At 45.9% G+C, this 22,785-nt stretch overlaps 1 protein-coding gene across 5 annotated transcripts in view; it reads right to left on the bottom strand.

Moving 5' to 3' along the window:
* LOC148514811 (uncharacterized) overlaps positions 1 to 22,785 on the bottom strand; it is a 188,347-nt gene that overhangs the window by 107,291 nt on the left and 58,271 nt on the right. For all 5 annotated transcript variants that reach the window (XM_088480937.1, XM_088480939.1, XM_088480941.1 and 2 more), the window contains 2 exons: positions 20,937 to 21,002; positions 20,648 to 20,719 (listed from right to left, as the gene is read on the bottom strand). In XM_088480937.1, coding sequence (XP_088337063.1) covers positions 20,648 to 20,719; positions 20,937 to 21,002 — 138 coding nt within the window. The remainder of the gene's footprint in view (positions 1 to 20,647; positions 20,720 to 20,936; positions 21,003 to 22,785) is intronic.

Here is a 22,785-nt window from a genome sequence, read left to right as displayed (position 1 = left end):
ACAAAAATATTTAAATTCAATGGCTCGCTCGTATTTTCGTTCGCATCTAAAATTCCTCCCTAAACTCTGACGACCCCTCCTCTAACTAACGAGCGTACGAAATAGCGAGCGTACATCCCCGAAATGGCTTGAAAGGAACGCACGCACACGTATAAACTGGAAGTGGCCTTGTCAGATGTCGATTACCTGCTCCTTTATTCTGCCTACCTCCATCAATCGTATCATGCCAATCAATGTATCAATTAGCTTAATTGTTTGTTTTTTTTCAACACAATGCAAGAAACTTTACTCTTGTCCGTGTTTGTGTTTACCCGCAGAATACGTACGGATGAAACATTCGCTTTTATTGTTCAAAAAACATGTGAACCACAATTAAACAATTGTACTATTGCTGTGGATCCCCGCATATTTCCCTGGGTTCATTTCTTTATTTAAATTTGCTTACGCATGTCACTGCATCAAGCCTATCCTAACTCTCCAGAGATTTCTGGCCCTGTCGAACACATGACTCATACACTAACCAATAAAATTGCTCCTGTTAATTTCCAAAATACATTAGCCAATCAGAAAATTTTTACACACTTTATCAAAAATGATTTTTAAGAAAAACACCATTGCCATCATGAGAGCCTCCGCATTCACCAGGCGTGAGCTGCTGGTGCTTACGGAGGTCATGGATCGCCGGATCACCAGCCAGCCTCAACCCATGACCAACCGGCAGAAGCGCTCCGCGTATGCGGAGGTACGGTCCCGCCTGCGGTCCTTCGGCTCACGCCGCAACATCGGGCAGCTGGAGCGCAGGTGGTCCGACCTGCAACGGCGAACGCCCCGCTTGCTGGCATGCTTTCGCATGCAGATCCTGTCAAGTAAGTGTTATGTATTGTGGTTTTAATGTTTGTGTTTGTGGGGCAAACTGCGTGTGCATGTTTTCCTGTCTGTTCTATTTATTATTTGTACTCATATCTGCGTCTGCATGTTTTCCTGTCTGTTCTATTTATTATTTGTACTCATATCTGCGTCTGCATGTTTTCCTGTCTGTTCTATTTATTATTTGTACTCATATCTGCGTCTGCATGTTTTCCTGTCTGTTCTATTTATTATTTGTACTCATATCTGCGTCTGCATGTTTTCCTGTCTGTTCTATTTATTATTTGTACTCATATCTGCGTCTGCATGTTTTCCTGTCTGTTCTATTTATTATTGGTACTCATATCTGCGTCTGCATGTTTCCCCTCTATTTCTGATTTTTTAATTCTACTGCTATTTTTTTTTGTTTTGTTTTTTATTTTTATTTTTTTTTTTGTTTGGTTGCCCGGATTTGTCCATAAACTAAACGCAATTTCTTTGACATATTTTAGGGGGACAGCCAAGACTCCGCCGTCAACGTCCGTCCAGACGGCGTTCCCGCCCACTCTCCCCAACCCCCAGCCAACACTCCACCCCAAATCTTTCCCCTATTCCCCACTCCTCCCCATCCTTCCCAGACCCTCTCCCGGAAATGTCGGGCCTCCTTCCCCTCCGTCCCACTTCCCCCTCTCCTCCACCCACCCCTCTTCCAATTACCCCCTCCCCGGAGTCCAGCATAACTCCGCCCCATTCTTTGGGGAATGACGGATCCTCCGAGGAGGATCATGGAGGTTTGGCCGGAGCTCCCGATTTGTCTCCCGGTATGTTTTTTTAATTTTTTTTTTAAAGCACAAACTGTTTGTATGTAATCATGTGTCGTGCCTTTCTTCGTGTTTTTGTGGCTTGACTTTTGTTGATTGTGAAGGTTTGCCTTTACCTCTTCCTGGTGATTTAAGCATACACATATCATACCTGTGGGAATTTGTACCTAGGCCTTGTATTTTTGCCAGCCCACCCTTTTTATTTCTGTTTTTGGGTTTAGGAGTGATTTGGTTTTTTTTAAAAAAATTTCTGTGGATTCCCTATTGTTGTATTAACCCACACACTTTTCTCACCCACAGAGGAACAGAGGCGTCGGCAAGAGGTGGCGGATGTTGTGGGGCAGATGCGCCAACATGTAATCGGCCTTCTGGTGGCCCTCGACCGGCTGTCTGGCCTCCTTCGGCATTAGATTTTTATTTTTGGTTCTATTTTCCAAATAAATTTATTAAGACAAATATACGTTGTGGCTCATTTTTAAAAACGAAAACCAAGATAGTTTAGCCTGACATAAGTAGACTGTTCCTGCAAGGATTTCCCTTTTTTAAAAGTTAGATTGTGTTTTGTCTTAGTATGTCAAACAGACACCAGAAACACATAACAGTAACAATGTCATTTCCCTTTTTGGGTGTAGTGTCAATTACAGATTTCTACATTTTCCAGGTTCCTACTTGGTGCGCAAGCTGCTTAGGCCAATCTTACAAATCCCAAGGTTGGGCCAGGCTTCCTTTTGGTGTGGATTGGGAAGCTGAAAACATATTTCAGTTTTGCTCAACTGGCGTCAGTACTGGTTTACCCCTTAGTCAAATGTAACTTGTGTTAACCTGGTTACACTTGCTGTTAACGTCCCAAAAAAGGAAGACCATTTCACTCTTCAAACATTTATTCACAACATAACAGAGAAAACAAAGTGGTCACTCCCCAAAAAAATACACAGTGATAAATTCAAATACAACACATACCAAGAAATAATTAAATAAAAACACAAAATCAAGAACTGGTTGACGAAGGACCATGCCAACATGATTCCACAAACATGGCGTTGCGATATGGGTTCCAGAATATATGCCCAAAAGGACCAGATCCAGGTTTGGTAAGGGTAGCAGGAAGTAGTGAGCGTTGGAGTGCCAAAGATTATGTGAACAAACAGAAGATGGTGAGAAAAATAAAAATAAATTAGATGTTCGCCAAAAAACACAAACACATTAGGTATAAACACTGGAGTTTTGTTCAAACTTACCTAAAAAATCTGGCCACCACATCATCGCGTATGGCCCCCCCACATACTGACCTTCGACCAACCTCGGGGGGGCCATCCTCAGGTAAGGCATCCTCTGGCTGCATTGGGACACCACTCCTTATGGCAATGTTGTGAAATATCCCACACAGGACCACAATTTTCGACACCATATCCGGCACATACATGAGCTCGCCACCAGAGCGGTGGAGGCATCTGAATCGGCCTTTTAAAAGGCCGATACAGCGCTCCACCACTTGCCTGGTGGCTGTAAGTGCGGAATTATACGCACTTTGTGGCCCTGGTGTGGGAGCCAAATAAGGAGTGAGCAGCCAGGACATGCAAGGGTATCCACTGTCTCCTGTGAACAAAAATAGACCACATCAGGAACACTGTGTATCAAGCTTAACATTGTTATGTACTAAAGGTCTCCACTTACCCAGAAGCCACGCATCACCAGCTTGTAGGTTGGTTAATTTCTGCCATATCCCTGATTGCCGGATGACGAAGGAGTCATGAGCACTTCCGGGTAATTTAGCATTCAGGGACAGGATCTGGAGGGAGGCATCACATACCACCATTACATTCAGGGAGTGATAGTGTTTCCTGTTTCTAAATATTGCCTCCAGCCGTGCTGGAGGCTGAAGTGGTATGTGAGTACCATCCACAACCCCTATGATGTGTGGGAAGCCAGCTATTTGGTAAAAATTGGCCTTGGCCACACTAAGGGCACCCATATCCAAAGGCATTTTAATAAAATGATGGAGGTGCTTGAAAAGTGCCTCCATCACTGCCCTCAGGATCCTGGAAAAGGAGGATTGGGAGATGCCCGCCACTATTCCCACCGTTGTTTGAAACGATCCTGAGGCACAGAAATGTAACACCGCCATAAATTGCGTCAGTGGTGGTATTGCTGTTGGACTGTCAATTTGCCGCTCAAGATCACTTTCTATTAATGAGAGAGTGTCTATGATGATTTTGGGAGGTAGACGGTAGCGTCTTAAAACCTCATCATCGGGCATTCCAAAAAGGGTGACACGTGTTCGAAATATCTGGGGCCTTGCATGCCTACGATGCCTACGCCTGGGACGAGTTTGAGGTTGGTCGTCTTCCGGGAGCAGGGCCAGAACAATTCGCCCCAGATCTACCTGAAATTCAAAGTTTACAATGTAAGGCTTTTGACCCACCCCAAAAGTAAGAAAAAACAACTTAGCTTTCTGATACCATCCATAGCTGCTTACATGCCGGGGTATTGTCATGATACGTATAAACTGTAAAAAAGCCAACAATGAGACTTCAAAAATTTAGAGGGTGTTTTTTTTGTTTAAAAATTTTTGCAAGCCAACACAGAAAATAGCGGAAAAACACATTTGGCCATCGATGAAAACGACATTGCACACCGTACGTCAAATAGGGTTCAAATGGACCCAAAAAATGGAAAAGGGAAAAGCAAAACTGGATTATATGATGAATAAGCCGTCAAAAATGCGGTAATTAAATCGCAAATGCAAGTCGCTACACCAACAGTCAAAAATGCGGTAATTAATTCGCAAATGCAAGTCACTACACCAACAGTCAAAAATGCGGTAATTAATTCGCAAATGCAAGACAAAAAATGGACTTACCCAACTCGAATATTTAAGATTTCCCCAAAAAACTTCTTTGGGTCCGAAAACCAAAAAAAACTAAAAAAGATGAAATGAGTGTTAAACAAATTAACGAACCACAAAACAGAAGAATACACCAATTGGCCACAAATTTGAATGCACAAAACTTACCAAATCAGGAAAGGATGTGGAAAAAATGAAAAAAATGCGAACGGAAAAACCAAAGAAATGTAGCAAAAACAAACAAAAAACCAACTCTGCCAAATCCTCCAACCGCAAACAACCAAATCCAAACCACTTAACCGACAACACTCCAACAACCCCACCTCGACTCCACACACACCAAGCCATAAATAGTGTTTATTTTCCCGCACAAATTAAGGATGAATCATAGGGACGCACAATCAATGATGCGGCCGCAAACTAAGGACGCATGTATAAATACGTCACGAAATCACATAGAATTTCTGGATGATTTCATGCTGGAAGCAGAGACATGGCTTCAAACCAGGGAAACAATGGTCAAAATTGCGGCGGTAAGGCCTTCATGCATTTTGTGTCAATGATTCTTTTAAAACATAATATTGTGCAAGTTGTGAAGTGGCTAAATCTGCATATTTACCCAAATAGGTGAGGAGGATGACATGGAAGAGACTGCTGGCCCCAGTCAACCCGCCAAAGCTGGCAAAAAAAAAAGGCAGCCACATTTCACAAGCAAGGAGATGGAGGTTTTGATCCAGAAGTGCGTTGACATCCTGCCCCAGGCAGCCAGGAATATGAGCCAAAGCCAGAAGTGGAGAATGTGGGAGGAGGTCGCCGTTGCTGTCAATAGGGTGGGTGATTATGTCCGTCTAGCCCGGGATGTCAAACGGCGGTAAGTAAACACTTTCCCATCCTATAAACAAACCCCATTGTAAAAAAAAGGATAATGGTTCCAAATTCATTCCACAGATGGGCAGACTTCAAATATCGTCTCAAACAAAAACTTGCCGACAGGGCTAGGCATGCAAGGGGGACAGGTGGGGGTCCCACCCCTGTGTCATTGGAGTTGACAGACTTAGAAGAGATGGCACAGGGGTGTGTGCAGGCTGTGGAGGTGTTTGGCGTGTCCAACATGGATACGGACATGCCAGACTTTGCGGCTCCTCATGTTGGCCAAGGTAAGTCTTGTGATGTCACCAACTCAGAAATGCTATTGTGCCAATATGTAGATTCTAATGTGAGCCTTTTCTCCAATTTCCTAACAGAGACAGAGGCGGATGAGTCTGCTCCAGAGGGGAGCCTTGGGCGCAGAATTTCTGCTGGCTCTGCAGGGGAGGAACCAGTACATCCGGCTGAGGACCCTGCAGAAGCCAGTCCAGGGCGTGCCCCCTCGCAGGCAGTGGGCCTCCTCACAGAACTCAATTTTAAATCGGATTGCCATACGGAGATTCTGCAGAGGATGGACGCCAGTCTGATACGGGTGGCTGAGGCCCTGGAGCAAAATGCTGCGGCCAACGTGACCATTGGTCAGGCCCTGGCGGAAAATACCAGGGCCAACATCCGCATCGCCGATGCCCAGCTCGTTCGCCAGCACATGGTGGAGCCGACCTCCCTTCCTGCCGGAACATCCGGATCCTCCACCTCTGGCACAACATCAGCCAATCCTCCAAATGTGCCTAGCCCTGTGCCTAGTCCAGAGGCCACAACATCTGCCTCTGGACAGGCCAGCCCGATGGCATCCCGGACCCGGTCTGGCGCCCACCCTCACCCAGCCAAACGGGCGAGAAAACAGTGACAGCAATGGCGACTTTTCCCACACTCCTTCTGTGCTTGGCTCATATTCCTTTCTGGTCAAAACTTCCCTCTCCTTTCTTGTGAAATGTTTTTAAATTTTGTATTTACGCTTATGTTAGTAGTTATGTTATATTTTTTTTTGGATCAAATATCTTGGCCACAAAAAAAGGCAATACAATATTAGGCCAATTTGTTTGTGTGTAAACAATAAATTAAAAACAAAACACTGACATTGTATTGTGACATTATTGTACAAATGGGTTACATTTAATCCTGGCCTTAAACGCAAAAACTGACCCTCTTTAAAAAAAAAAAAGGCATCTTTAAGGAACGTTTAAAAAATCACATAGCGATGCAAATTCCACAGTAAACCAAAAAAAAGGGGAGCTAATTAAAAGATGATGACATTATTGTTACAATAGGCCATAACCACCAAATTGTGGCCAAAATAAAACCCCAAAAATGTACGCTAATTGATTGTGTAATCATGACATTAGCAGCTCTGATTTCCACCTGCGTACGCTTTTGTGCTATCCCAATAAACTGCTTTCCAAACACATACCAAGCCGGATTTCAATCCAACACTAATTACTTTACTGACCAGCCGCGATTAATCGCTGCACCATCGTTGAGTCCCGGGACGGAGGAGAAGGCCATCGCCAATGTGGTCGAGTAATCCTGACCCTAAGCTGTGCGAGCATTTTGAAGGGAAAGCGGATGTTTCAGTGACGTATGAGACGGTCCGAACACATTTGACGTTCGCATCTGCTAATGTATGTACGCCCCAAAAACGCCTCGCCACGCCTGCGTTTTTTCATCTCCACCCCCGTCAACACCCAAAAACGCCCTGTTCTGTCAATCACATTTGACATGTCACTTCCTGTACGCTATTTTAGGAACGAGAGAAAAAAAGCTCGCAATCTGCCGTACGCACATGCGCAGTGTAACACCGACGCATGCGCGGTTAGTCAACATCGGAACGCAACGAGCGTACTGTTGTTAACGTGCGGCTCTGAATGAGGGCCATAGTCCTAACTCGATTCCTAAATCTTCGTATCAATTCAAAGAATGTAACTGAGAAATACAGCATTAATCCTATTCCTAACCATACTATAAATCAGGCTCAGGTTTTCCCGTCTGACTTTGATCCCAAAACGAGGAAAAACATCATCCTCCCGCTGTTGGATTCTTGCGGGTTTTGGAATTTATAAAGGTCCCCGGTCATCGGCACCATTTTCACTCCGGCTGTGGAGAGTGTATTGCAGAGACGTGTAACTGTGCTCTGTCCATCCATCAAGGTGCTGCTGTATCTTGCAGGGGTGCTCTGCTGTGTTGGTCTAGGGGTGCTCTGGGTGCTGTGTCCGTCCATTGCTGTGTCTTGCAGGGGTTCTCTGCTGTGTTGGTTTAGGGGTACGCTGGGTGCTGTGTACGTCCATCAAGGGGCTGCTATGTCTTGAAGGGGTGCGCTGTCGGTCTAGGGGTGCTCTGTCCGTCCATAAAGGAGCTGCTGTGTCCTTTAGGGGTGCTCTGTTGGTCTAGGGGTGCTCTGTCCATCCACGGGTGCCCAGTGTAAAAAAACAAAAGCTATTAGTGTAAATAATATAGGGGGTCATTCAGACCCGGTCGTTAGCGCCGATGCGCTCGGACCGGGTCGATGGCCCCCCACAGAGCATGCGCACAACGGCGCCGGCGCCGTCGTGCGCATGCGTGAAACCCGCTACGACCGACGGCGCCGGTCGTAGCGGGTCTCGATCGAAAGGGGGCGAGCTGTCGATTTTGATTGACAGCTCGCCCCGTTTGGAAGGTGGGCCGGGGGGGGTGGCAGCCCAAACAGGGGCATTCCCATGGGAACGCCTACCGTTTGGGGGCGGCCCCACTGGCATCACTAGTGATGTCAGTGGAGAGCTTCCGGCTCAGACAGAGCCGAAAGCTCTCCGGGGCTTACGACAAGGGAGACCCTACCCTAGGGTCTTGTCGTAAGCCCCGATGGTCGCGATGGTCTTGACCATCGCGACCATCACCTTAGGCGGTCGTAAGGCTGTGGGTGTTAACCCACAGCCTTACCACCGCAAAGGAGGACATCTTGAAAATTCAAGACGTCCTCCCCTCATTCAGACCGACCGCACGATCTGTGCGACCGGCTCTGAATGAGGTCCATAGTCTTTTATTTGTGCTGTACCCCAGTGTACTATATTATATTATTATTATTTTTACTGTGATCCTGCCGGTCAGACCGCAGTGCAATATTCATACATGTATTGTGACACTGTAAGTGGTAGCGCAGAGTAATATTCTTACATGTATTATGAAACTAAGTGGTAGCGAAGTGTAATATTCATACATGTATAGTGACACTAAGTGGTAGCACAGTGTGTATTATTCATACATGTATTGGGACACTGTAAGTGGAACCGCAGTGTAATATTCATACACGTATTGTGACACTAAGTGGTAGTGCAGTGTAATATTCATACATGTATTGTAACACTGTAAGTGGACCGACAGCATAATAGTCATAAAAAATATTGTGACAATGTATGTGGTAGCGCAGTGTATTCATAAAAAATATTGTGACACTGTAAAAGGAACCGCAGTGTATTATTCATAAAAAATATTGTGATGCTGTAGGTCATTGATACTGCAGCATAATATGTAAAATTGGTACAAATTGATGTGTGTGCTGTACCCCACTTTGTTTGTGTTTGTTGATATGGAGAACGATCAACTGAGAGGAGAGCAGGAACCACATACTAGAGCTGGTGCGGCATGCTAGTGCCACCAGTCATGGCGATTCAAGTCCATCTACAACATCTATTAAAGCCGATGCCCAAGGGCACCACTTGTGCGTCCTCTGCAAATGTGGGGATGAGCAGCACAAGTCGACATGCTGACATAGAAATTGAGGATGCTTCTGTGGAAGTGCACCAGGATGAGAGGATATTTGTGCACCTGACGCTAATAAAGATGATGAGGATATTGTTGATGAGGATGTTGTTTGTGTAAATCAGGCACCAGTAGAAACAGTTGTTGCCCATAATAAGGGCATAAGACAAAGATATCCACTTCTTACGTATGGAATCATTTCTACCTAAATCTGGACAACAATTGTCAAGCCATCTGTACCCTTTATCAAGCCAGAAAAAGTAGAGGTAGGAACCTTAACCATCTTGGAATTTGCTCCCTGTTAAATCATCTACAGCGCATCCATTCAAGGTGTTTGCCAAATTCAGAAACTTTGGCAGAAAAAAAAACAAGCAGTCCAGTGTCAGCTAGCTCACTTCTCTCTGCTAGATCCAAGCACCTGCCATCTTCACCACCAACACCTTCATCAACAATATCCTCAATGTTCAGAAGTAGTCCTGCATCCAATTTGATAAGGCTAACGCAGTCCTCCCCTATCATGGATTCCTCAGAAGAATCCATGAGCGCTACACCTGCTGCTGCTGGGAGTTGATCTTCATCCCAGAAGGGGACCAAGAAGACTACTAGTAGTAGTTTAAAAAAACAATTGACTGTTAAGCAGTCCTTGCAAGGGGGAGCAAGTATAAAAGCAGTCACCAAGTTGCACAGCGGATCACTGACGCCATAACATCTATGCTGGTATTAAATGTGCGTCCGATATCCACCATTAGTGCAGTGGGTTTTAGACAGTTAATTGAGGTCCTGTGTGTTGCAACATTAAAAAAAAAAAAAATTACATGGCCGTGCAGGAGATGCTCTCTGTGGCCTGCAAAATTTCGGGATATTTTCGACATTCAGCAGGTGCATGTAGAAGATTGCAGCACCTGCAAGAAATGTTGAATTTGCCCTGTCACCAGCTGAAGTAGAGGTAGTTACAAGGTGGAACTCCCTGTATATGCTTCAGCAGATGAAGGAATAGCAAAAACCCATCCAAAGCTACACAATGACCTAGGAAGAGGAGGTGGAATGTGCCTTACTCAAACTCAATGGAGAATACTTGTTGTGCAAGGTGCTGAAACCCTTAGAAGTAGTCAGCTTGAGAAACTGAAGGAAGAGCTGAAACAAAGTGATTCCGCTAAGTATGTCTGCCTTTATTCACTTTGCCAGGATCCAAGGGTTGTCAGGCTCTTCCAATCGGATCAATACATTTTGGCAATCATGCTCGATCCCAGGTTTAAGGCACATGTGTCTTCCCAACGAACACAGATCTGAAGAGATGCAAAGATCTGTTAGCAAGCAAAATGTCAGCTCTAGCGGAATGCGATTCAGCAGTGTCTCCTCCTTCAGTTTCTCCAGCAAGTGTGGCTGCTACGAAAAAACTAAACTTTCCCAAAAAAAGACCCACCGTTGATGCAGATGATTTAAGACAACCAAGTTTGACATCTGGTCGGGTCTAAAAGAATTGCCTACAAATAATGAGACCTCTACAGTGACTCCATCTGACATGGTCACCATTCAAAGAATGGTTGTGGACTATTTTAATGATAGCATCCAAATAGTCTGTTTGACTACTGGCAGGAAAAAAAATGGCAATTTGAAGGCCCTTGCACAAACTGGCTTTGCTTTACTTGAGCTGCCCACCCCACAGTATGTACTCAGAAAGAGTTTTCAGCACAGCCAGGAACCATGTCAGCGATCGGTGTAGGAGGCTACTTACTCAAAATGTGGGAAAGATGATGTTCATCAAAATGAACTACAAATTCCATGAGGAAGACCTTTACCGCGAATTAAGTCCAATATTACAAAGGCACCTGAGACTGTAATGGTGGATTCCAGCGAGGACGAATCAATATTGTGTGAAGATGATGTAGACACTGATGAGGGTGAGGAATCGGATGATGATGGCCTCTGTAAAGCCAGTTTGTGCAGGAAGAGATCATTGGCAGCAATGTCAGCTGCCTGTTGGCAGCTTGTTTTGCGGGGGCCCAAACAAACCAAATGCTTCAGCCACAATTGGTAGTCCTTGTCATTGAAGAGATTGGTTTGTTAAACTGTGCATGTCCTGTTTGATATATACAACATAAGGGTGGGTGGAATGGCCATCTTTCACCTCTTTTTCCATCTTGCACAATTCCATCTTGCACCTCTTTTCTTTGCATTATGTGCTGTTTGGGTATTGCTGCCTGACATTTTTTATTTTATAGTTAATTAAACTGCCATCCTGTCTACCACTGCAGTGCCACTCTGTGGCATGTTGGAAGTTGAACTGTCACGTTAGTGCTGCCCACTGCTGTCGCTTAGCTTAGTCAGCCAGCTAGCTCAATGCAACCTTTTGACCTAAACTGGATGAAATCAATATTGTGAGCTGTGAGGTGGTCAAAACTGACTGGAAATGACTGGAAATAAATGTTATTGAGGTTAATAATACTGTAGGAACAAAAAGAGGCCCACATTATGTGATTTCAGTTGCTTTTATGATTTTTTAGAAAAAATACAGATCTAAAACAAAAACACGCAAGAGTGGTTTTGTAAAACCAAGTCCAGATCCAAAACCTTGAAGGAGATACAGATCCAAAACCAAAACATGGGGGTTGGCACACCTCTACTAGGGGTGAGCGGGTTCGGATTTCTGAAATCTGAACCCCCCCGATCCGAGGCCGATCCGAGTCAGGCTCGACCTTTCCCGCCTGACTCGGATCTGAAATCGAGGCAAAACGTCATCATCCCACCTTCCAGGTCTCGCGGGTTTTGGAACCTATATAAAGTACCCGCGTCGGCGCCATTTTCTCACTCGGCTGTGGACAGTGAAGAGGGAGGGTGGGAGTTAGGGCTGGCTGGGCTATGTAGTGTAGTGTTGTGTAGTGCAGTGTAGTGTTGTGCTGTGCTGCGCTGTGCTGCGCTGTGCTGCTGTTGTCCATAGGGGCTGTGTCCACTACTTCAAAGTCCATAGGGGCTGGCTGGACTGTGTTGTGTAGTCAGTTGTCCATAGGGGCTGTGTCCACTCCAAAGTCCTGTGCAGTGTCCCAGTCCTAAAGGGCTGCTGTAGTGTTGTCCAGGGGGTGCTCTGTCCATCAGGGGTGCTCCCCCAAAGTGCTAAAAAAATATATATTTTCTGTGGTTGTGAATTGTGTGCACTGTGGCTGCACGTGCATTAACAAAGGAGCAGCGCCAAGCGTGCACCTGTGTCCCATAAGTAAAAGGCCAGCTGGCTTGTCCGTTAAAGGGTGCTGTAACCCCCAAAGGGCACTACAAACAAAATAAAAAAATATATTTTTTTGTGTTTGTGAATTGTGTGCGCAGTAGCCGCACGTGCATCAGCAAAGTAGTGCCAAGCGTGCGCCTGTGTCCCATAAATAAAGGGCCGGCTGGATTGACCGCTAAAGGGTGCTGTAACCCCCAAAGGGCACTCCAAACAAAATAAAAATATATTTTCTGTGTTTGTGAATTGTGTGCGCAGTAGCCGCACGTGCATCAACAAAGTAGTGCCAAGCGTGCGCCTGTGTCCCATAAATAAAGGGCCAGCTGGATTGACCGCTAAAGGGTGCTGTAACCCCCAAAGTACACTCCAAACAAAATAAAAAAATATATTTTTCTGTGTTTGTGAATTGTGTGCACTGTGGCTGCACGTGCATCAACGAAGGAGTAGCGCCAAGCGTGCGCCTGTGTCCCATAAGTAAAAGGCCGGCTGGATTGACCGCTAAAGGGTGCTGTAACCCACAAAGGGCAGTCCAAACAAAATAAAAAAATATATTTTTCTGTTTGTGAATTGTGTGCACTGTGGCTGCACGTGCATCAACGAAGGAGCAGCGCCAAGCGTGCGCCTGTGTCCCATAAGTAAAGGGCCGGCTGGCTCATTTCTTATAGGGTGGTGTAACCCACAAAGTGCACTAGTCTCCAACAAAAATAAAAAAATATTTTCTGTGTTTGTGTGCGCCTAAGCCGCACGTATATATCAATATAACATAAATGGAGGACCAAACTTTCTCCGATAAAAATAAAATAGGGAAAGATCAAGAACCACTTCCTCCTAGTGCTGAAGCTGCTGCCACTAGTCATGACATAGACGATAACATGCCATCAACGTCGTCTGCCAAGGCCGATGCCCAATGTCATAGTAGAGGGCACATACAATCCCAAATTGCCAATATGCCATTTACGACACGGAGTGGCAAGGAACGGCTAAGGTCTTTCCCTATGTTCATGACTAGTGGTTCAGCTTCACATGACGATGGAAGCCCTCCTCCCGCTAAAAAAATCAAACGAGTTAAGCTGGCAAAAGGACAGCGAAGAATTGTGCGTTCTAAGAAGATATCACAAATCCCCAAGGAGAGTCCAAGTGTGGTGGCGGTTGCAATGCCTGACCTTCCTAGCACTGGACGGGAAGAGGTGGCTCTTTCCACCATTTGCACGCTCCCTGCAAGTGCTGAAAGGAGCACCCACAGTCCACTTGCTGATATGCAAATTGAAGATGTCACTGTTGAAGTACAACAGGATAAGGATACTGGTGTAGCTGGCACTGAGGAGGAAGTTGGCGAGGAGGATTCTGATGGTGATGTGGTTTGTTTAAATCAGGCTCCGGGGGAGACAGTTGTTGTCCGTGGGATGAAAAAGCCCATCACGGTCATGCCTGGGCAGAAGACCAAACATTCCACCTCTTTGGTCTGGCAATATTTCTATCCAAATCCGGACAACAACTGTCTTGCCATATGTACCATATGTAAAGGTGAAATAAGTAGGGGTAGGGACATTAACCACCTAGGAACATCTTCCCTTATACGGCACCTGCAGCGCGTTCATAAAAAGTTACTGTCAAGTTCAGAAACTTTGGCTAAGAACGTAAGCAGTCCAGGGACACCTAAGTCCCTTTTTCCTGTTTTATCCAAGGAATCAGTGGATGGGGAGGATGAGGACGACATCTTGCCTCCGTAGAGCCAGTTTGTGCAGGGACACATTAATTGCCAGCTTGTTTTATGGGGGCCCAAACGAACCAATCATTTCAGCCACAGTCATGTGGCAGACCCTGGCGCTGAAATGATTGGTTTGTTAAAGTGTGCATGTCCTATTTATACAACATAAGGGTGGGTGGGAGGGCCCAAGGACAATTCTATCTTGCACCTCTTTTTTTTCTTTGCAGTATGTACTGTTTGGGGCCTAGTTTTTCAAACTGCCATCATGTCTGCCACTGCAGTGTCACTCCTAGATGGGCCACGTGTTTGTGCCGCCCACTCGTGTCGCTTAGCATAGTCATCCAGCTACCTCGGTGCTATCTTTTGGCCATAAAAACAATATTGTGAGGTGTGAGGTGTTCAGAATAGACTGGAAATGAAGGTTATTGAGGTTAATAATTGCATAGGAGCAGAAAAACCCACAAATTCTGTGATTTAAGCTGTTTTTATGCTTTTTTTCAAAAAAATACAGATCCAAAACCCAGAACCCAAAACACAGAAGGGTGGTTTTGGCAAAACCAATCCTGATCCAAAACACGAAGAAAGATCCAGATCCAAAACCAAAACACAAAAAGTGGCCGGCGCACACCCCTAATCTCTACTATAAATGTATTTTTTTAAATTAATAAAGTACTGTACAGTAGTCATCATTACAGACAGGATGCATCACAATGGCCCCAGCTATTGTACAGTACATACAGTATCTCTCTTAGGTGGCTCCAACAGAGCGGCCTTCTTCTCCTGTATAAGCCTGTGAGGCTCTGTGCAAAAAATACACACTGTACTGTTAATATCAATTTGAACAAAAAACATAGGGCCTGATTCAGACCCGGTCGCTAGATGCGTACGCTCGCTCCCAGCATATGCAAATTTGGAACACATCCAGCAAGGCAGGCGATCGCACGGCAAGGTATAAGCATACCCACTATGTCTTGGCGTGCGATCACTTTGTGTATGCAGACGGCCACCAGCCAGGCTTCAGATGCCCACTTGCGCACGTCATCTCCACAAAATGTATGCAACCATCAGTACATCGGGTACCATAGGGAGCATTCGCTGAGCTTGTGGTTGCCTTTACCCTACCGCAAGCACTGCAAGCAGTTCAGTGTAAAAACCAGCCACGTGACGTGTACTATGATGCTGGCTATTAATTATGCACACCTCTGAAACGGCGTTGAAACACTCAGGCACACCTGCATTCGCACCTTCACTCTCCAGTTGCTACTTGCCTGCCCCTGTTACCACCGACAAACGGCCTCTCCTGTCACTCATTCCACTGGGCTGTCTTCGCTGGACGAGCGAGGGCTTGCCGATCGCTCGGACTAGTTTGCGTACGCGCACTGAGATGCTTACGCATGTGTACATTAGGGGTGTGCACCGGCCACTTTTCGTGTTTTGTGTTTTGGTTTTGGATCTGGATCTTTCTTCGTATTTTGGATCTGGATTGGTTTTGCCAAAACCACCCTTCCGTGTTTTGGGTTCTGGGTTTTGTGTTTTGGATCTGTATTTTTTTTAAAAAAAGCATAAAAACAGCTAAAATCACAGAATGTGTGGGTATTTCTGCTCCTATGCTATTATTAACCTCAATAACCTTAATTTCCACTCATTTCCAGTCTATTCTGAACACCTCACACCTCACAATAGTGTTTTTATGTCCAAAAGGTTGCACCGAGGTAGCTGGATGACTATGCTAAGCGACACGAGTGGGCGGCACAAACACGTGGCCCATCTAGGAGTGACACTGCAGTGGCAGACAGGATGGCAGTTTGAAAAACTAGGCCCCAAACAGTACATACTGCAAAGAAAAAAAAGAGGTGCAAGATGGAATTGTCCTTGGGCCCTCCCACCCACCCTTATGTTGTATAAATAGGACATGCACACTTTAACAAACCAATCATTTCAGCGCCAGGGTCTGCCACACGACTGTGGCTGAAATGATTGGTTTGTTTGGGCCCCCACAAAACAAACTGGCAATTAATCTGTCCCTGCACAAACTGGCTCTACGGAGGCAAGATGTCGTCCTCATCCTCCTCATCCACCGATTCCTCACCCTCTTCAGTGTTGTGTACATCCTCATCCTCACAGAGTATTAATTCGTCCCCGCTGGAATCCACAACCACAGGTCCCTCTGTACGTTCAGGAGGCTGGTCTCCCTGGAAGAGTTGATAATTCATTTTATGAACATCATCTTCTCCACATTTTGTGGAAGCAACCTCCTACGCCTTTCGCTGACACGGTTCCCGGCTGCACTAAACACTCTTTCGGAGTACACACTGGAGGGGGGGCAACTCAGGTAAAATAGAGCCAGTTTGTACAGGGACCTCCAAATTGCTTCTTTTTCCTGCCAGTACAGGTACGGACTGTCTGACATGCCTACTTGGATGTTGTCACCGATGTAATCCTATAACAGACAGACGCACGCTTGTCGCTGCTGCTTTAAGGATGCAGGTGCGGCTACAGCCCACACATTTCACAAAGAAAAAGAAAAGATTTTTTTTATTGTTTGTGGAGCGCACTTTTAGGGTTACATCACCCTTTAACAGACAGACGCACGCTTGTCGCTGCTGCTTTGAGGACAGTATCATATGCAGTGACAGTAGACTTGTCAGAAATTGTTGGCACGTCCTTTAGTCCGGACCAGATGTCCAAACCGGCCCTTGACTTATGACACAGGTGCACGCTTGGCACTGCTACTGTGTTGATGCACGTGTGGCTACATCGCACACAAGTCACAAACACATAAAAAAATAGTTTTTTATTTTTTGGAGCACTTTGAGGGTTACACGACCCTTTAACAGACAGACGCACGCTTGTCGCTGCTGCTTTGAGGATTCAAGTGCGGCTACAGCCCACACATTTCACAAAGACAGAAAAAATATATATTTTTATTGTTTGTGGAGCGCACTTTGAGGGTTACACCACCCTGTAACAGACAGACGCACGCTTGTCGCTGCTGCTTTGAGGATGCAAGTGCGGCTACAGCCCACACAATTCACAAAGACAGAAAAAATATATATTTTTATTTTATGTGGAGCGCACTTTGAGGGTTACACCACCCTGTAACAGACAGACGCACGCTTGTCGCTGCTGCTTTGAGGATGCAAGTGCGGCTACAGCCCACACAATTCACAAAGACAGAAAAAAAAAGAAGAATATTTTTATTGATTGTGGAGCGCACTTTGAGGGTTACACCACCCTTTAACAGACAGACGCATGCTTGTCGCTGCTGCTTTGAGGATGCAGGTGGAATCTAGACGGGATTTGGAACCGGGGACACACTACCTCCATCATTTGTCTAAATCCCACTGCACTAATGGCGGATACCGGACCCACGTCTAACACCTACATAGCAGTCAAGGCCTCAGTTATACGTTTTGCTTCAGGATGACTGCTGTCGTACTTCATCCTCATCGCTAGGGACTGTTGGAGGGTCAATTGTTTAGTAAAAGTAGTGGTGTTCCTACTTCCTCTCTGGGATGATGAACAACTCCCAGCAGCAGCAACAGCACTAGGAGGAAGTGGTTCTTGATCTTTCCCTATTTTATTTTTATCAGAGAAAGTTTGGTCCTCCATTTATGTTATATTGATATATACGTGCGGCTAAAGCGCACACAAACACAGAAAATATTTTTTCATTTTTGCTGGAGAGTAGTGCACTTTGTGGGTTACACCACCCTTTAAGAAATGAGCCAGCCGGCTCTTTACTTATGGGACACAGGCGCACGCTTGGCGCTGCTCCTTTGTTGATGCACGTGCAGCCACAGTGCACACAATTCACAAACACAGAAAATATTTTTTTATTTGGTTTGGAGTGTACTTTGGGGGTTACAGCACCCTTTAACGGTCAAGCCAGCCGGCCCTTTACTTATGACACAGGCGCACGCTTGGTACTACTTTGTTCATGCACGTGCGGCTACTGCGCACACAATTCACAAACACAGAAAATATTTTTTTATTTGGTTTGGAGTGTACTTTGGGGGTTACAGCACCCTTTAACGGTCAAGCCAGCCGGCCCTTTACCTATGACACAGGCGAACGCTTGGCACTACTTTCTTGATGCATGTGCGGCTACTGCGCACACAATTTACAAACACAGAAAAAATATTTTTTTTTTAGCACTTGGGGGGAGCACCCCTGACGGACAGAGCACCCCCTGGACAACACTACAGCACCCCTTTAGGACTGGGACACTGCACAGGACTTTGGAGTGGACACAGCCCCTATGGACAACTGACTGCACAACACAGTCCAGCCAGCCCCTATGGACTTTGAAGTAGTGGACACAGCCCCTATTGACAACAGCAGCACAGCACAACACAGCCAGCCCCTATGGACTTTGAAGTAGTGGACACAGCCCCTATGGACAACAGCAGCACAGCGCAGCACAGCACAGCACAACACTACTCTGCACTACACTACACTACACTACACAGCCCAGGCAGCCCTAACTCCCACCCTCCCTCTTCACTGTCCACAGACGAGTGAGAAAATGGCGCCGACGCAGGTACCTTATATAGGATCCAAAACCCGCGTGACCCGGAAGGCGGGATGATGACGTTTTGCCTCGATTTCAGATCCGAGTCAGGCGGGAAAAGTCGAGCCTGACTCGGATCGGCCTCGGATCGGGGGGGCTCGGGGGGGTTCGGATTTCAGAAATCCGAACCTGCTCACCCCTAGTGTACATTAGCAAACATCGCCAGCAACGAGCGAACGCTTGCTAGCGACCAGGTCTGAATCAGACCCTTAGTCCTAACTCGATTCCTAAACCTAAATCTTTGTACTAATACAAAGAAAAATAGCACTGTACTGTAACTGAGAAATACAGCATTAATCCTAGCCCTAACCCTACTGTTAACGTAAACATTTTTAAAATAATAAAGTACTGTATAGTAGTTATTATAACAAATAAAATGCATCACGATGGCCCTCCCAGGTCACATGTCATAATTATTACTACATAGACAGGATGCATTAATATGGCCCCTCCCAGGTCACATGTCATAATTATTACTGCATAGACAGGATGCATCACTATGGCCCCTCCCAGGTCACATGTCATAATTATTACTGCATAGACAGGATGCTTCACTATGGCCCCTCCCGGGTCACTTGTCATAATTATTACTGCATAGACAGGATGCTTCACTATGGCCCCTCCCAGGTCACATGTCATAATTATTACTGCATAGACAGGATGCATCACTATGGCCCCACCCAGGTCACATGTCATAATTATTACTGCATAGACAGGATGCATCACTATGGCCCCACCCAGGTCCCATATCGTCATTATTACAGGAGAAATATAGAATTATCCCTAGCCCTAACCATAGTATAGAACATACCTTTCTCAGGTGCCTCCCTTGGAGCATCTACATCATCCTCGTTCTCCTGGCACCAGTGGCTTATGTCTGTCTCTGTAAAAAATAGACACTATACTATAAAGGGTCTGATTCAGACCCTTATTGTTTGGGAATTTGTGCAGGCGCATGGCCCGTTCTGCGCATGTGCGGAACGGGTATGCGATTCCTCTCGCAGACTGGCAGTGATTGACAGTCTTATGCCGTTTGTAGGCGGGGAGGGGGCGGCGATGCTCTCCGTTCCCCGACATGGAGGCGTGTCGCCGCCACTGGGGGGGAGGGAAGAAGCGAGGATCTCTGTTGGCTGATGGAGATTTCCTGGCTTCTTCATCTCAACTGCGGCGGCCGGCTGGGTCACCTTAGCTGGTCGGTGTCCTGCAGAGTATCCGATGCTGCGCAGGACAACGCAGCTCGGATACGTAAAACCGCAGGTGGCGTGATGCCTCCTGCTGCATTACCATATCAGCACAGACGGAAAAGCTAAGCTGATTGCAAGCAGATTTACAATCCCATCTGAAGCTGAATGAGGCCCTAAGTGCGCCTTAGTACTAATTCAAACGCAAGATAAACCCCATAGTCCTAACTCAATTTCTAAAAGTAATTCTCTGTAGGAATACAAAAAAACGACAGCACTGTACTGTGACTGAGAAATACAGCATTACTCCCAGCCCTAACCATACTGTACACATAAACTTTTTTAAAATAATAAAGTACAGTAATCACTATAAGCAGGATGCATCACAATGGCCAGAGCAAGGTCCCAGGTACAATAGTCATTATTACAGGTAGGATGCATCATAATGGTCCCAGCCAAGTCCCAGATAATCTTTATTATAAAAGTAATACAGCATTGATCTTAGCCCTAATCATGCTGTAAACAAACTTTTTGAAAATAATAAAGTACAGTATATACCTCCTGCAAGTGCCTCCCTTGGACCGGCCACTTCAGGCTTGTTCATCTGGCGCCTGTGTGGCTCCTCGATTTCTAAATCTTTGTATCAATTCAAAAAAATATAGCTTATAGGTTAGTCATTATTATAGACAGGATGAATTACAATGGACCCACCCAGGTGATTATTACAGGAGACATAGAATTTTTCCTAGCCCTAACTATACTGTAAACATATATTTAAAATAATAAGGTACAGAACATACCTCTTGCAGGTGACTCCCTTGGAGCATCCACTTCATCCTGGTTACTCTGGCACAAGCTGCATGTGTCTGTCTCTGTGTAAGAAATTAGACACTGTACTATACAGTAAGTGCGCCAGGTAAAACTAACTCAAACACAAAAAAAAAACAAAGTCCTAACTCTATTTCTAAAGTAATTCTCGGTATGAATACAAAAAAAATATAACACTGTACTGTAACTGAGAAATAGCATTATTCCTAGCCCTAACCATAGTACATAGGTATAAAAGATTAAAAAAAGTATAGAACATACCCTCCGCAGGTGACACCTCCAGAACGGCCGTCTCCACCACTTTCTTCTGGCGCCACCTGTGTCTTCCTGTGTAAAATATAGACACTGTGCTGTAAGTAGCCCTCAATACCAATTCCAACCAAAACACATAAAACATCCTAGTCCTACTGCAACGCTATTCCTAACGCTAAACATCAATACCAAAAAATACTGTACAGCATGGTAACAGAGAAATAACATTCAAAAATATTCTAAAATAGTGTATAAAACATGCACACTGTAACATTACTATATACTGTATATAGTATTGTCTTGTAAGTGAACACAGAATTATAGTATTCTTCAACTATATATTAATAGTATATTGTAGTTAGCAGATCAGCGGACGGCATGCTGCCCGGTGGAATCCCGATGTTGGTAGTCCAACACGGGACTTAAGATAGGCGTTGCAATACCGATGCCTATCTCAATCCCGACGCCGGAACACAGACAGACGCCAGTCCGAAAGAAGGCATCGTAGCTGTTAGCCGCGAAGGGAGGGTTAGGTTTAGGCACCATAGCGGGGTTAGCGCTAGGTTTTATGGGGGGGAGTTAGGGTCTGGCACTAAGGGGGAGGGTTAGGGTTAGGCACAAAGGGGGGAGACTTAGGTTTAGGCACTAAGGGGGGTTAGGGTGCGGGGTGGGGGAGGGTTAAGGTTAGGCTACAACAAGGGAGTGTTAGGGGGAGAATGGGGGAGGGATACCAACCATCGGGATGCAGCTGTTGGTATTTTGACAGCTGGCATTACATACAGATTCCGTTAATAGTAACCTACAGTACAAGCATACAGTAAATACCAATATAGTACACTACAAAAATGAGTATTACAGAGAATAATATATGCACACATACTGAACTGTATAGTACATACAGTACAGTACATGCAGTACACAATGCTGTACATACATAACTGTGTACAGTACATACCTGCTTGCAGACAGTGCCTGAGCCCCCAGAGGAGGAGGGGGTCAAGGCATACAAGGTCGCACCACCAGCACTGAAGTGACCACAGGATCCTGTCCCTCCCAAATACATCTTGGGTGCTAATTTAGGCCCTTTGTTTTGACTGGTTGTCAGCCAAGTGCATATCACTGACGTGCCCCAGGACGAGAAATTCAGGATCTATGTAGACCCTCTGTTCAGATTCCATATTCTCTGTCACAGGGATAATGATGCAACACACCACAAATAACACTGAGGGGCGGACCCATGCTCCCCAGCCAGTAACCCTTCTGTCTCCCAGCCAGCCCCCATGTTTCATCAGCCAGCACCTCCTTCTACCTCAGCAGGCAGCATCCCTTCTGTATCCCCAGCCAGCTCCTCTTCTATTTACCCAGCCAACCTCCTTTTGTCTCCCCAGATATCCCCCTTCTGTCTCCCCAACTAGTCCCCATCTATCTCCCCAGCTATTTCCCTTCTATCTCCCCAGCTTTTTCCTTTCTGTCTCCCAAGCTACTCCCCTTCTGTCTCCCCAGCTACTCCCCTTCTGTCTCCCCTGCTACCCCCTTCTGTCTGCCCAACCATCCCCCTTCTATCTCCCCAGCCACTCCCCTTCTGTCTCCCCAGCCATCCCCCTTCTGTCTCCACAGCCATCCCTCTTCTGTCTCCACAGCCACCCCCTTCTGTCTCCCCAGACAATCCCCTTGTCTCCCCAACCATCCCCTTCTGTCTCCCCAACCATCCCCCTTCTGTCTCCCCAGCCAGCCCCCTTCTGTCTCCAAAGCCAGCCCACTTTCTGTCTCCAAAGCCAGCCCCCCTTCTGTCTTCAAAGCCATTCCCCTTCTGTCTCCCCAACCATCCCCCTTTTATCTCCCCAGCTACCCCCCTTCT

The sequence above is a fragment of the Taudactylus pleione genome, unplaced genomic scaffold (genome assembly GCF_031769625.1).
Source record: "Taudactylus pleione unplaced genomic scaffold, aTauple2 ptg000258l, whole genome shotgun sequence".
Taxonomy (NCBI): domain Eukaryota; kingdom Metazoa; phylum Chordata; class Amphibia; order Anura; family Myobatrachidae; genus Taudactylus; species Taudactylus pleione.
Note: the sequence above shows the minus strand (reverse complement) of the source record. Positions and strands in the feature narration are given on the sequence as shown.